Raw genomic sequence first — 15229 nt, forward strand, 5'->3', positions numbered from 1 at the left:
GAGGTTGTTGGTGGACTAGATCTGGATGAGATCTAAACATATTTAAACCAGATCTGACAGGAGAGGAGGTGATTGTGAGGCTGGTTACCAATGGTGGTCGGAGGCGGCCGATGGTGGTGGTTCGCCGATGGTAGGAGTAGGCGACAGTTCTCTGACGGTATGAGGCGGCGGATGTATAGGGGTGGTGGTTGGTGGCAACCGGTGGAAATAGTTATGTGTTCTTCAAGTTTTGGTGGGAGACGATGAGAGAGTTTGAGGGGTTCTAAAACTATCAGATGCTTTTTGTTTTTAGAAAATATGAGGAAAATGAAAGTATTAGATCTAGGTTAGATAATGAGTTTTTAATTGGTTCTTAGGTTCTTAATCTTTTTTGGTTCTCATTTGAACCTTTTTATATATATATATATATATATATATATATATATATATATATATATATATATATATATATATATATATATATATATATATATATATATATATATATATATATATCAAAATTAGGTAGCTAAAATATAATATTTTGATTAAAAAAAGTAAAATTTATAACAGTAAATATATCAACAAAAATATAGTTTAATATTTGATTATATATTATACAATTACGTGGTATTGGTACTATAAAGTGAGTAGGCTGTTTCGTGTTTTGATTTATAATTGGTTGAGTATTGTTCGACTGTCCGCTGAGCCACCAAAATCTAAGAGGGCCTCAAGCCCAGTAACGTATTTGTACCTCTCACTTCACTATGCTAAATTCTTTTTAATTTCTCAATATATTTTTGGTCAAATATGTGTGAATCGCTACAACTGATTTGTGGTCATAAAGAAGGATCTGTAAAATCGGTTGTATTTTTATAATAGTAAAAACACATATTATATAACTTCTGTTAATATATATTTGTATTACTATATTTTATTATAGATTGTAGATTCAGTAATTATAAAAATAAATAAATAAATAAATAAATAAGACACCAAATACAAAAAAAGGTATTAAGAACTAAAATTTATTAAAGTAAACAATACTTTTCTATCATTTTTATCCTCTTTGTTTTTTTATCCTAGGTTGTTGCCGTCTGCATCTAATTGAGTACTTGGGCTTATTAGCCCTAATGGTTTTCATAACGTAAATCTTGGTCGGCACGATCAATTTCTTCTTGAAGTTAAACGGTGCTTTGTATTTCGGCTGCATATTAAGGAAATTTTATGTTCTAATTTAGAAAATCCTAAAATCATTTTTTTGTTTGAGAGACATACAAACATATATTTTTTTACCATATGCTCTCATTAATTCTGTCAAATATGATTTTGTGGTTATTTTGAATTAATTTTTTTCAGTTATTATTTTATAAGTTTTTCTATTTTAATAAATTTAAGATAATACTTGAATGTAATAGTTATAATAAATGTAGTAATAAATCAATATTAATTTTATTAATGGACTGATTTTTTTATTTCAAAATTTTCAAATTAAAGTTCATTAGTTTATTTATTTAAATTTAGAAGATAAAAAAAAATCAATTTTAATAATTTATTATTTTTCTTATTTTCTTATAAATCCAAAGTTTTTAAATATTTAGATTTATATATTAATTTTTTAATTAACCTATGTAATATATCGGTCTTACACCTAGTCTATTCTAATAAATGAAGATTTTTTTGTTGCATGTCATACTTTCATTCAATTTTACAAATGTTATCGTATGATTATTTTGAATTAATTATTTTTACATATGTCATTTTATTAGTTTTTTTATTAAATTCAATATAATATTTTAATGTAATAATTACAATAAATATAGTAATAAATGGATAGTAATTTTATTAATGAACTAACCTTTTAATTTCAAAATTATCAAATTAAAGTTCATTAGTTTAGTTTTTTATTTATTTAAATTATTTTATTTAAATTTAAAAGATAAAAAACATTTCAATTATAATAATTCATTATTTTTTCTTATTTTCTTATAAATTTAAAGTTTTCAAATATTTTGACCTTTATGTTTAACACTTTTTTCTTTTTTTTTTTTTTTTTTTTTTTTTTTTTTTTTTTTTTTAATTTAAGCAATGTATTACATGATTCTCACAACTAGTTTCCTATACTATTTTTTTCTTCTCCAAAAAAACTTGAAATTTCAATATTTGGGTGAGAGACATATTTTCTTCAATAAAAGATACCCTCGTATTACAAAACATTTGATAGTTTAGTTTTACTATATCTCATATAATAATAATAATAATAATAATTATTATTATTATTATTATTATTATTATTATTATTATTATTATCTCTTTTTAATCTAGCATTCTACGAACCAAGCATTTTCGATATCTAAAAAGTCTTATTAGGTTGAGGTGAGTGGTGGCGGACTAACTGAGGTCCAGCCTTCCCCATTTTGCTGAAGTATATGCCAAATAGGGAGAGGGAATGGAAGAAAGTAGAAGAAATTAGGTTGTTGAGTGGGGAAAAAGAAATAGAGAATAAGGATCTAACACTCCGTTTGAAATTAAATAAAATGAGTAAATAATTAATAAACTCTTAAGCCCCTAGATATTATTATTATTATTATTATTATTATTATTATTATTATTATTATTATTATTATTGTAGCCAAACCAATAATATCTTAACGAGGTGTTGGTTCGGGGAGTTAAATGTCATAATTTAGAATTTTTGGGGTTAAAACATAAATTCTTGATTAGTTTGTAAGGAATTATGAAGGTTGTGGGCTATTTAGTAAATTATGGGTTTAATATGAAAAAATTTATGAAGACAAGGGGTTGCATGGTAATTATTAGGACTTTAATTGAATAGATTTTAGAGGATAAGGAGCCAAATGGTAAATTTTGGGCTTAGTTTGAAAAGAATGTGTAGAGGCAGTGAATATTATTATTAAAAGGTGACCAAGTTTGGTAAGACACGAGATTTGAACCCATGTTATTTCCCTCCTGTTTTTTAAGATGTAATACCCCAAACCCTAACCCTACGTCCTTATACCACCAGCCGTCATCACCATGTGTGGCATCTTCAGCCGCCACCTTGAGAAGCTCCAAGACCGCCGCATGCCACCTAGCTGTGGAGCACCATTACCCTAGATCTACTGACGGAGACGTCGTAGAAGCCGGATACACCATCAAGAACCATCGGAGTCGTCACAAACGGCTGGAGAGGTCACCGAGACGAAGGAGAAGGTTGTGAACGATGGAGCTAAAGTCGTGAACGACTGGAAGGCTTCGGTAAGGCTTAACCATGACTCGTTTCTCCCATCTTTCGTCCTTTTTGATTGTACAAAGTCGTCATCGTCGTTTCTGTTTGCTCTGATGGCAACAGCCGTCGAGTCGGTGGTTGGGAACTTCGATCTCGTGTCATTTATGCGTTTGTGTTGCTGCTATGAGTCAAATACGTGGGTGTAAGTGTATTTTATGGCCGGAAAGCATGGGTATCCACCATGGCAGCCAATCACGGTGGCTGCCACCATATCATCTTCTCCTGCCACCACCAGCCAATGTGAGGAGGTGGCTGTGTGTGTGGGTATAGCTCGTGAATTTAATGTTATATGGATATTTGGACAAGAAAACTGAAGAAAACTCATCACCACCACCTGCTGCCGTCGTTCTGCCATCCGATGACGTCAATCCGCCACTGCTAGCCACCATCTTAGGTGGTTGTGGGCTTTCCGGTGCGTTTAGATTAATGTTGGAGTGCTTGTGATGTTGTGTTAGCCCATGAACATAACCAGCACCACCGTGAGGTGGTGGCTGCCACCACATGCCACCACCAGCCACCACTAGGGTGGCTATGTGTGTATGTTTGTATTATCATGTGTATTATTCGGGTTTTGCTTTGTAATATTGTAACCGATCTGAAAATAATAAAAAGAGACTTGTAACCACCACTGTGAGGTGGTGGACACCTCTATGAGCCACCGTTAACGACCACTACCCGAGGTGGTAATGGGTGATGCGTGCCTTATGGAACCCTAATGGATCTTATAAGACCCTAGTAGGACTAATGAAGCCCTAATTGATCTAAGGACTTAGTTTTGGGCCTAATCGGCTAGTATTGGGTTGGAAACCCTAATTAGGGTTAGGAAAAACCCTAATGAAATGAAACCCTATATTTAGGGTTGATCGGGACACGTACGGGAACTATTTAATAAACCTAAACTATTAATTAATAATCATCTGGAATTAACCTAAAGCAATATTGGACTTAATGGATTAAGCCCGTAATGCATTAATTAAAATCACTTAACCCTAATCATCATTTTATGTAAAAACCCTAATTGGGTTTGGATGCTTGTTGGGCTATTTATTGGACTAAGCTACAGTGGGCCTTGGTGGGCCAACAGAGAACATATTTATTGACTAAGGGAAATTATTGGGCTTCAGGATAATACTTATTAGACATGCTTGGGCCCAATTTGGAAAATTGGGCCATATGTGGGCCAGAATTAGTCCTTAAGGATTATCAGCTATTGGGCCATCAGAATCCCAATTGGTTGGACTAGAATAATTTGTTGGGCCTTCAAGTAAGTCCATGTAAAGGTTTGGGCCTAATTTGGAAAATTGGGCCATAAGTTGGGCTTTGGCCCATTACTTGTCTATTGGGCCTTTGGAGTGTGAGTTGGACCTTGGGCTTGGAACCTAATTAGTAATTGGTTATTGTTTGATGCTGGCAGTTTGGGAATCTATCAACCAGCAACTGGGGTTGCGTCTGTGGGACTTCAGCAGTGCCACGTGACTCTCCTCACCATACTAATGGGTCTAAGGCACCAATGCCTACCCATTTTATGATATGTGATACACTAACTGAAGTTGTCTTATGTGGCATGTTAGCTGGTTATTTGATAGGGAGTATGCTAGTGATTATGTGGTATGCTAATTGATTTTGTGGTACGTGATATGCTACTGGTCTTTGTGATACTTGCATGGAAGACCTCGGGGAGTTCCCTGGGCACTTAGGTGTAAGACCTTGGAGGGTTTCCTTGGCATCCTAGGTTAAGACTGTTTGATTAATGTCTAAGTCCATAACTATAATTGGTAAGACTTGACCCGACCCGGCATTATCCATTTGGGTTGCATGGCATCATGCATTTGGATAGACTATAACGAGAGAAATAACACTTAAGGATTATTTAATATATTATAAGTTCTAATATATTAATAGGATTATTTAATTAGTATTGATCAAGAATTAATTTAGAATTAATTAAGTGATCAAAAGAAGACTAATTAAATATATGGGTTGATTGTGTAAATCATCCATACTTGTATAGTGGGCTAATGCTCCATGGATTATCAAGTTGGGCTAAAACCCATAGGATGCTCCATGGTGTATTTGAACCCATGGATCCAAGAAAATGGAAAGCCATGAAAATTAAGGGTTTACCCTAATTGTAACACTATATAAAGATCATATTCTTGGGAAAATCGGCCACTATGAGTAAGTGATAGGGCTAGCCGATTTTCATGAAGTGTAGAATTCTCTCAAGTTATTCCAAGTGTATTTGGTGTTGTGTGAACCATTTGAGGTGTCACACTTGAGGCACTAGGCACTCAAGCTTCATGAAGACATTCTACATCCAAGAGGTATGTATTCTATCTTGCTATAGGCATTGTTTTGTATGCTAGATTAGGATAATACCTTGGATGTTCATATTTGCATGTATAGTAGAGAAAACATAGATCTAAGGTATTTAGGGTTGCATGTACACTTAGGAGTGTTAGAATGCTCAAAACCCAACAGTGGTATCAGAGCCTAGGCTTGTTTTCTTGTTATACTTGCAAAACTGCTTAAAAATCGAAGGTGTTTGCTGTCTGATCACCAGACTCGGCGAGTCCATCAGGAGAGTCGGCGAGTCCATGCCTAAAAAGTTATCAAAACGATCCAACTCGCCGAGTTGGTTCATGCACTCGACGAGTTGGAACCCCAGACAGCATAAATTCGACTTTTTTTGGCTGGAATTGGACTAGGAACATTACCCTAAGATGTTTTTGGACTTATAAACTTGTTTTTGATGTATGTTCATGCTAATCCAATTTCAAAGATAATTGTCAATAGATTCATGTTTTGTATTAGTTTAAGGTTTAGACTAATTACATGAAAAAGTTTGATTTGAATTATCTTGTTCTTATAAGTTACTTAGATTAATAGAAAAGTTGAGTGAAATAGTTGTTTTCAATCCAAATTAATCTAAGAGTTGATTCTAAAATGTGTTTTTATAACTTGTCCTCAAGTTACATGAAGAGTCACATTTAAGTTTCATAAAACTCATAAAAGTTGGCAAAGGTTACAAAATGAAGAGTCTAGTTCTAATTAAATGGTTTTGTGACTCCATAACTTGTCCTTAGGTTATGTAGGACCAAGAGTCTCTTCATTAAATAATAAATAAATAAAAAAAAGTGTAACCTTAATTAATTCCATAAGTTATAAAATAAAGAAAAGTTAATTCTTTTATTAGTTTAAAGTCTTCCATAACTTGTCCTCAAGTTCATATATGCACGTTGTGCATGGCGTTCACTTCGTATGCCCCTCTTTTTCTATAAAAAAAATTATATCTTCTTTGTGTGAACATTGTTTCATACCCTCTTTATATAGTCGTGTAACTATCCTTGAGTACTACAAATTACATTAAGGTTGTGTTGTCAAATTTAAACGTTCATTTTTAACCTGTATTTTACATTTTTCCAAAAATTGTATCTTCTTTATACAGACTCTGTTTTTGACCTTTTTCATCTCAAGGTTCTTATCTCTTGGAGTACTATGATTTTCCTTTTAACGACTTTAGTTAAAACTTGACCGATTTCTTTATACTATTTTGACATTAGTTACATTGGTTACGTGGTTAATTTTTACTTTTCATATAACTCCTCCAATGGGAGTCATATTTTTACAAAGCTTATATATTTGGGATCATGTTACCGTGTACTTTCCAAATACACTAACCATTATTAATAGCAGTATGATTCTTTGGTCACTCATTTTTTACCATATTAACCTTTTTACACTTATAACTCATAGCATATCTAATAATATTTTCCGTAATATGCAAAATCTATTGCTTCCATTTGTCTATGCTGAATTCTAGTGACTTTGGTTTCACGAAAATTGCTCAGTTGTCACATTCTCCCCCTGTTTTAGGAATTTCATCTCGAAATTCAGACCATAAGATGCTCTTATTAAGGGAGATCGGTTTCTTATTCTGGGATCGACTCTTTTCCTTTTTTGTTGGGACAACTAAATTTCCTTTTTGTTAGTTTTACTTCTAATTCTTCAACTTCATCTCTGTTATTGGATACTAGCTCTTTTTTTATCTACATTTTAAACCAATAGGAAACCTATGCTTTTTGTTCTAGTTTTGTTATGGATTTCTAGAGGGATTCTATTGAATTAGGTGTCTAAGACCATAACTATAACTGATATATATTTGAATTGATAGTATCATAGTCCTTTTGGGTTGCCCTCATACATAGCAACTAGAGAGGATGACTTTTAGAGAGAGAGAGAGAGGTTAAGTTTATTATTTGATTAATAAATTGAAATAAATGATTTGTTAATATATTATGAAAATAATATATTAAATAGAAATGGAAATATTTAATTAATATTTAATCAGAAATTAATGAGAATTAATTTTGGGATTAAATGAATTAATTAAAAGTATAGGGGCTAAAGTGCAATTGTTCAATAGTTGATCAAGAGATTCTAGAACCTTCCTAAGGAATCCTTGGATGGTTTCGTAAGGATAATCTAGAGTTTTTAGATTATCTAATGTGGATAAATAAGGAGCTTGATAATTACAAATTTGAAATAATAATATTATATTCAGATTAGGGTTATCCAAGGCATCCTTGTTGCACTATAAATAGGCCCTCAACACTAAGGATTTTTAGCCATCAGAAACCCTAGAGGAATAGCCAAAATTCCTATCTCTCCCTCCCCTTTCTCCTCTCTCATCCTCTTGCTTGTTTTGGTGTGATCTACTAGAGGCGTGACACTTTTGACGCTTGCTCTCAAGGTTCAAAGAATAGTAGGATTTCATTGTTATTGCCATATAACAATCAAGGCATGTCTTTTTAACCCTAATTTTGTGATTTCAAAAATATTAGTAGTCCTAGGGGTTTCTATCTGATGTTAAAAAGTTGTATGTTCAATTAGAGAAAACATAGATTAAGAATTGGGGTTGCATTCACACATAGGTTTTTGTTTGTTATGCTAAAAACCCATCTGTGGTATCTGAGTCTTGGCTTGTTTTCTATATAATTGATTACAATTGTTTGAACCTGATCAATTAGGGTTTATGGCAATTAAACCCTTTTGGATGTAGGGTTTTTCGATTCTAGGGTTTCTTGAAGCCTAGGTTTCGAAAATTGGAAAGGGTTTTAACCCTTTCCCTTGCCATATAAATTTCGGAATTTGGGTTTCCTTAACCTTCAAGAATTTTGAAATGGCAAGGACTGAAATCCTTTCCTTTCTCCCCAAGATAAGCAATTTTCGAAAATTAGGGTTTCTGGTAGGGTTATCTTATTTTTGGTAATTATCTTTTTTTTTTTTTTATTAATTGGATAATTATAAATTTTGATTTATCCCTCCCATGATTTTCGAAATTTAGGGGGAGAGGATTAGGTTAAATTATATTGATTAATTTAATTGGATAATCCTCAAATAGATTTAATAAATTAGTTAAATGTTTAATTAATGGATAAATATTAAATCATATAGTTTAATTTAAAATTTAAATTAAATGTTTTAATTTTTTAAATTTAGCAATTAAACCTAGTATTTTGAAATGTTTAAAATACACCTTATACTATATGTAAAATTAAATGTTTAATATTTACTATATGTATAAGACAAGTCAGTCAAACCGCAAGTACGCCTCATTCACAAAGCCAATCTACAAGTGGGGTATAAGGAAACTACCTATAAAATAGTAGTTGAATGGGTGCCCACTCTCAACCACCGCTTCCATGATTGGTGGAGGGTCGTTAGCCGAACGGTTTTGATAGGATAAATAATTCTGCTTAATAAGTATAATGAATTATAAAGCAACTAAATTCTTTTGTTAAATTTCCAATCTTAGTTACTTTAGGAAAAATGTGAAGTTGTATGCTAACCCATGAAATTGCACATTACACTTTATAAGTCGTTAGTGGATCATGCGTGGTTAACTGGCACACTAATATGGACTAATAAAGAGTGGTAATCGGTGTCTCATAATTTATCATTGATTAATTGAGTGTGTGTGGCTAACCGACACATTAAAATGAGATGATAAATGACATCGACAGTACCAAGCTAATGTACATTGTTATTCACATCTTGTTTGCGATCCTCGGTATCCCACTCACAAACGGAATAGCATAATCGAGATTAAACATGCCATTGAATAGTTTTTGATGAATCTCAAAAGATCAAGGAATTTCAATAAAAACCTAATTTTCTTTTCCATGGTGAAATTGGTAAATCATCATTTACCTACCTTTATTTATTTTACAATTAGATTACGGCGTCCCTTTTCTATGTTGTGAATTATCTAGTTGGATCCTAGCCTTAATATTTCATTTTGGGTGTTATATTAAGGAATATTCTTATCTAACCAAAACTAGTCTTCTCTTTTAGATGTCTACTCCCAACGATGCTTTCAGTTCCTCCTCCTCTAATAGCAACTTCTCGGTTTTGAACATCTACTCAAGTGTTACTTTTGATGGCACCAATTACAATGATTGGATGCGAAACATCAAAATTGCTCTACGTTTCGAGGACAAAGAGTATATGCTCAAAAAGGAACTTCTTCAGATTGATGAAACTAAAGTTACTGTCGCAAAACTAGTTGTGCATAGGAAACAGTACAATGATGCAACCAATATGGCATGCATCATGGTGGCTACTATGACTCCTGGGCTACAAAGGTTCTATGAGGATTACTGGCCATACGAGATGAATAAGGAATTGATGGAAAAGTACCATCAACAAGCTCGTCAAGAAATGTATGAGGTGTTAAAGTCCATCATCGCTAGTAAGATGAAAGATGGAGAGTCCGTCAGTAGCCACGTGCAAAGAATGAAACGACACGTGGAGCACTTTTCAAAACTAAATGTGAACTTTGAGAATGAATTTTCTATTGATATAGTCTTGCACTCATTTTCCATTTGTTATGATCAGTTTATCTTAACTTATCATATGAACAACCAAGAGACCATATTAGCTCAACTTCAGAACCTCCTACGAATTGTTGAAGCAAGAATGAAGGGAAAAAGTGTTGCCTCCACTTCTGCTGCTGCTCCATTCCTAGCCATTGGGCAAGGAAAAGGGAAGAAAAAGAAAGGTCCACCTAAACAGAATTGGAAGGGAAAGTCCCAAGATGTGTCCTTAAGTAGTGGACCCAAAGAAACGACCAGTTCTGAAACTCCCCCTGCCTTTAACCCCAAAGAGGCTACTTGCTTTCACTGCCATGAAAAAGGACATTGGAAACGATGCTGACCTCAGTACTTACAAGACATAATGGATGGCAAGGTGAAGCTAAACTCAGTAGGTATTTACACTATCCTATCTAATAACTCATCATATTTTCATTCTTGGGTCCTTGATACAGGATGTGATTTTCGAATTTTTCTGATTTCCAGGGGATAAGAAAAAGTGAGGATATGGAGCATGGGAGAACGAACTTGATCATCGGCAATGAGAGATCTTCATCTGTTACCAAGATTGGAGTTTACAGCTTAGTGCTTAGTAGTAGGTTAAGATTGGATTAGTTAAATTGTTGCTACTCGTTAGACATGATAAGAAACATCATTTCATTTCATGCTTTATATAAAAAAGGTTTTAGATATTCTTTAAATGATGAGAATGGATCTATTTCTGCTTTTAAAAATGGTGTATTTTATTTTGAAGCTTTACCTTGTGATGGTGTGTATGAAAATGTGATGGTCGTAGAAAATATAGGAAATAGTGTCTTACAAAGTGATTCGTCTAATGGTTTAGACAAAGTATGCTTGTGGAATTGTCTTCCTGGACATGTCAACAAGAAACACATTGCCCAAATCCAAAAGGATTGAGTGTTGGAATCGTTTAACATAAGTTTGGATGATACGTGCACGTCTTGTTTACTTGGAAAGATGAAAAAATCATCTTTCGCTAGTTCTTAAGAAAGAGGTGAGGGATTGTTGGATCTCATACACATAGATGTGTGTGGACCCTTTAGATCCACCACAAGGGATGACAATCGATTCAATGTAACTTTTACTGATGATTATAGCAGAGATTACTATATCTACTTAATCAAGCACAAGTCGGTGACCTTTGAAAAGTTCAAAGAGTTAAAAAAAGAAGTAGATAATCAATTGGGTAGGAAGATCAAGAGGCTTAGATCTGATAGAGGTGGTGAGTATCTTAGTATCAAGTTTCATGACTACCTCAAGGAATATGAAATAGTTTCGCAATATCGAATATGAAATATCGAAACTTGTTAGACATGGTTCATTCCATGATGATTCGATCTTCACTTCCAATATCATTCTGGGGATATGCCTTAGAGACTTCCATCCATATTCTTAATATTATCCCAAATAAGAAGGTTGCCAAAAAAACCTCACAAAATATGGACAGATAAGGTTCCCTCGTTAGCATATATCTTGGTTTGGGGTTGTGAAGCTTTTGTTAGACGAGACACTCACGACAAGCATGAACCTCGAAGTGAGAGATGTATTTTCATTGGTTACCCACAAAAGTCCTTTGGATATTTGTTCTAAAGACCTAGTGAAAACGTGGTCTTCGTAACACAAAGGGGAGTCTTTCGAGAGAGAGACACACAGAGAGAGAGAGGGAGAGAACTCACATGCAAATAGGGCAGTAGGAGTACAATTGATCTTGAAGAAATTCAAGAGTCAAACGATGAAGGAACCTTTGAAAATTTCAGGGCTCAACCTGAGGAAGAAATTCAAGTTGAACCAGTTGACGAGACATTACCTCTTAGGTGTTCAAGTTGAGTTAACATTCAATTTGTGTTGTATGGTTTCCGTATAATGACAGAAGGCAATACATTTATCAATGATATCACACTGGTAAATTTGGATGAACCTCTTCGTTGTTCCATTAGAGTTAGCATGCCACCAAATTTCTATGGTTTCCATATAATGTTAGATGGTGATACGTTTATCAGTGATCAAACACTAATAAACTTAGATGAGCCACCTAACTACTAGGAAGTGATGGCAGGCCTGAGGCTGCTAAATGAAAATACGTTTAAAATTTTGTTGATCAAGAACCTGGTTGAAAGAAGGCTTGTTGCAAATGGATCATCAAGAAAAAGATCTACATGTATGAAAATATGCACACATTCAAGGCACAATTGGTTGCAAAGGATTTTAATCAAACCCCAGGGATTGACTATGATGAGACCTTCTCACTAGTAGCTAAGATTAAATCTATAAGGGTAATGGTAGCCATAGCTATGTTTCATGACTATGAAATTTGGTAGATGGATGTCAAAACTACCTTCCTTAAAGGGAAGCTGGTTGAAGATCTATATATGAGTCAGCTAGAGGGTTTTTTGGATGCAAAGTATTTCAATAAAGTGTGAAAGCTTGAGAAATCAGTTTATGGATTGAGACAAGCTTCTAGTAGATGGAATCTTTTCTATGATGAGAAAGTCAAAGAGTTTGGCTTCTTTAGAAGTGAAGATGAATCTTGTGTATATGTCAATGCTAGTGGGAGTACAATAACCTTCCCTGCTATTATACGTTGATGACATACATCTTATAGGGAATGACGATCCAACTTTGAAGGAAGTGAAGTCTTAGCTTGGAAAGTGTTTCGCTATGAAGGATATGGGAGAGGCTGCTTATATTCTAGGGATAAGAATATTGAGAGACAGGATCAAAAGACTAACTGGACTTAGCTTGGAAAGTGTTTCAAACACCTTTTGTTTTGAGTTCTTTTGACCAGTTTCTCATCTAGGCACTATACTTTACTTAAATGTGCTTTCTTAAAATCCAATATGATATTTTTGTAACTTTCTACTCCACACATGTTTCTATGATACCTCTATTTCCTAAATTTCCATCACACCTCATTCATTTATTTTATTTCAAATTAGTTATACAATCTATAAAGTTTCTATATTTTTACCGCATTGCAAAACATAGCGCTCAATTTTAAATTTCCAGTGATACACTCTCAACAATGTATAATTACTCTTCTAAATATATTGATTCTTTACCTTATAGGTATTGTTCTTATAACTTTAACAATAGCAATCATTGTTGCTAACTTCATTTTCTTTCCCCCACACTTGATTTCTTGTTATCCTTATGATTTTAGATCTCGCACACCCATAATAGTAATATAATACATTGTCTAAATTTGTTTCTTTCTACTTTGATTCTCTTGGTACCATGTTTGTACACATGCAGATTGGAAGTCTACCCTTTCGTTGAGCGATTAATATATGTATAGTCGTGAGACAAAATTTTGATTTATACACACTCATATTAAAGTTTTAGCAGGCTATTCTCGAAGATTCATCCAAGATTTCTCCAAGATAGATGTGCCATTGACCCGTTTTACCAAGAAGAATGTGACTTTTAGGTGGGGCCCAGGTCAGCAGTCTGCTTCGAGACCTTGAGGCAGAGGATGTGTGAGGCCCCAATCCTAGTAACACCTGACGGGTTGGACGATTTGATAGTGTATTGTGACGCATCAATATCAGGGTTGGGGCGGTATTGATGCAGAGGGGACATGTGATCGCTTACGCCTCGAGGCAGTTGAAGCCTCATGAGGCGAATTACCCCACTCATGACCTAGAATTGGGGGCAATGGTGTTTCCCCTAAAGATTTGTAGACACTACGTGTATGGAGGACGATGCACATAACAAGATCAAATAGACTTTCGAATAACATAGCCTACCCTAAGACCTGAACCATACAAGGAACATGAAATAAGGCAAAATCAATCATTTTGAGGCTATAAAACCTTAATCGTATACGATTTTGAAACCATACACATAGCAAGATTCATACAATTATCAAAACTCGTATATCAGTGTAGCATGGCTAACATGTTGAGGAAACTAATCACTTGGCTCGACCGATCACGCGCGTTGCACTCTCCTCTTTTCCATTTTAAGAAATTAAACTTTGATTTTTGAAAACAAATTTACCATTTCCTTAGTTTGAGTCTTGACACACCCGAGAGTGTGCTAGAATCCCTCAACCCAAGGCTCTGATACCAACTTGTAACAACTCAATTTTCAAAAGAAAATTTTCATTTTTAAATAATCAAAACATTTCCAATCAACCATAAAATCTCAATAACAATTGTTTTCAAAGTTCACACATCAACAATTTTTATGTCACATATCAGAGTTTCCCATATAAACGTCTGTGAGAGTGCATGCTGCGCCATCAAACCTTTCCCTTTCCCTTAGGCTCAGAAGTACCTGAAACGAATCAACAAATAGTAAGCTAATGCTTAGTGAGTTCCCCATACCCCCCCCACACACAATCCACATAAATCACATATACCATATTAGCTAATAAGCTACATAAACCACATAAGTAATGCATAGAAACATAGGGAAGCCCTAGAAACCCTCCGGGGTCTTACTCTGGGTGCCATGGGAACCCCCACATGTTCTTAGCCCAATGTCTCGGGAACCCCCCGAGGTCTTGATTAAGGATGGCATGGAAACCCTCTAGGGTGTTATACCCTAATGTCTCAGGACCCCCCCCCCCCCCATGAGGTCTTTACCTAGAATGCCATGGAAACCCTCCAAGGTCTTACAGCTAAGTGCCTCGGGAACTTCCCTAGGTCTTTAACTAGTGTGATAACCCTAATTTTTTTTTTTCCTTATAAGTCTAGCCAATCAATCCAAACCCTTCAGAGGATTATTGGTTGTACACACCCTAATAGACCTCCAAAGTGAGAGTTCTTCCCCTATCATCTAGTTAGACATGTTAAAGCCTTGATTCTAGCCTTGAAACACCATAAGACTCATGATCATCAAGAGTGTATGGCCGTACACCCATTCTACGGTTGTACACCCTTGTTAGGGTGATAACCTTGAGCCTCAAACACTTCTAGATGCCTATTACCCTTGAACCCTTGAATCCCCATGCATCAAGACCCAAATTTCACCACTCTTGGAGTGTGTACGGCTGTACACACTTGGTATGGTCGTAAACACATTCCCTTGGTCGTACACTCCCATTGATCAATCACATGTG

The 15229-nt window shown here is 34.6% G+C and overlaps 1 protein-coding gene across 1 annotated transcript; it reads left to right on the top strand.

Annotated features, from left to right (window-relative positions):
• The first annotated feature begins 9625 nt into the window (after nt 1–9625).
• On the top strand, nt 9626–10486 carry LOC145030037 (uncharacterized). The gene has a single exon (XM_078978473.1). The coding sequence runs from the start codon at nt 9626–9628 to the stop codon at nt 10484–10486; it is 861 nt and encodes a 286-aa protein (XP_078834599.1).
• Nucleotides 10487–15229: the final 4743 nt, after the last annotated feature.

Source organism: Lactuca saligna, chromosome 2, assembly GCF_052625555.1.
Source record: "Lactuca saligna cultivar CGN05327 chromosome 2, ASM5262555v1, whole genome shotgun sequence".
NCBI lineage: Eukaryota > Viridiplantae > Streptophyta > Magnoliopsida > Asterales > Asteraceae > Lactuca > Lactuca saligna.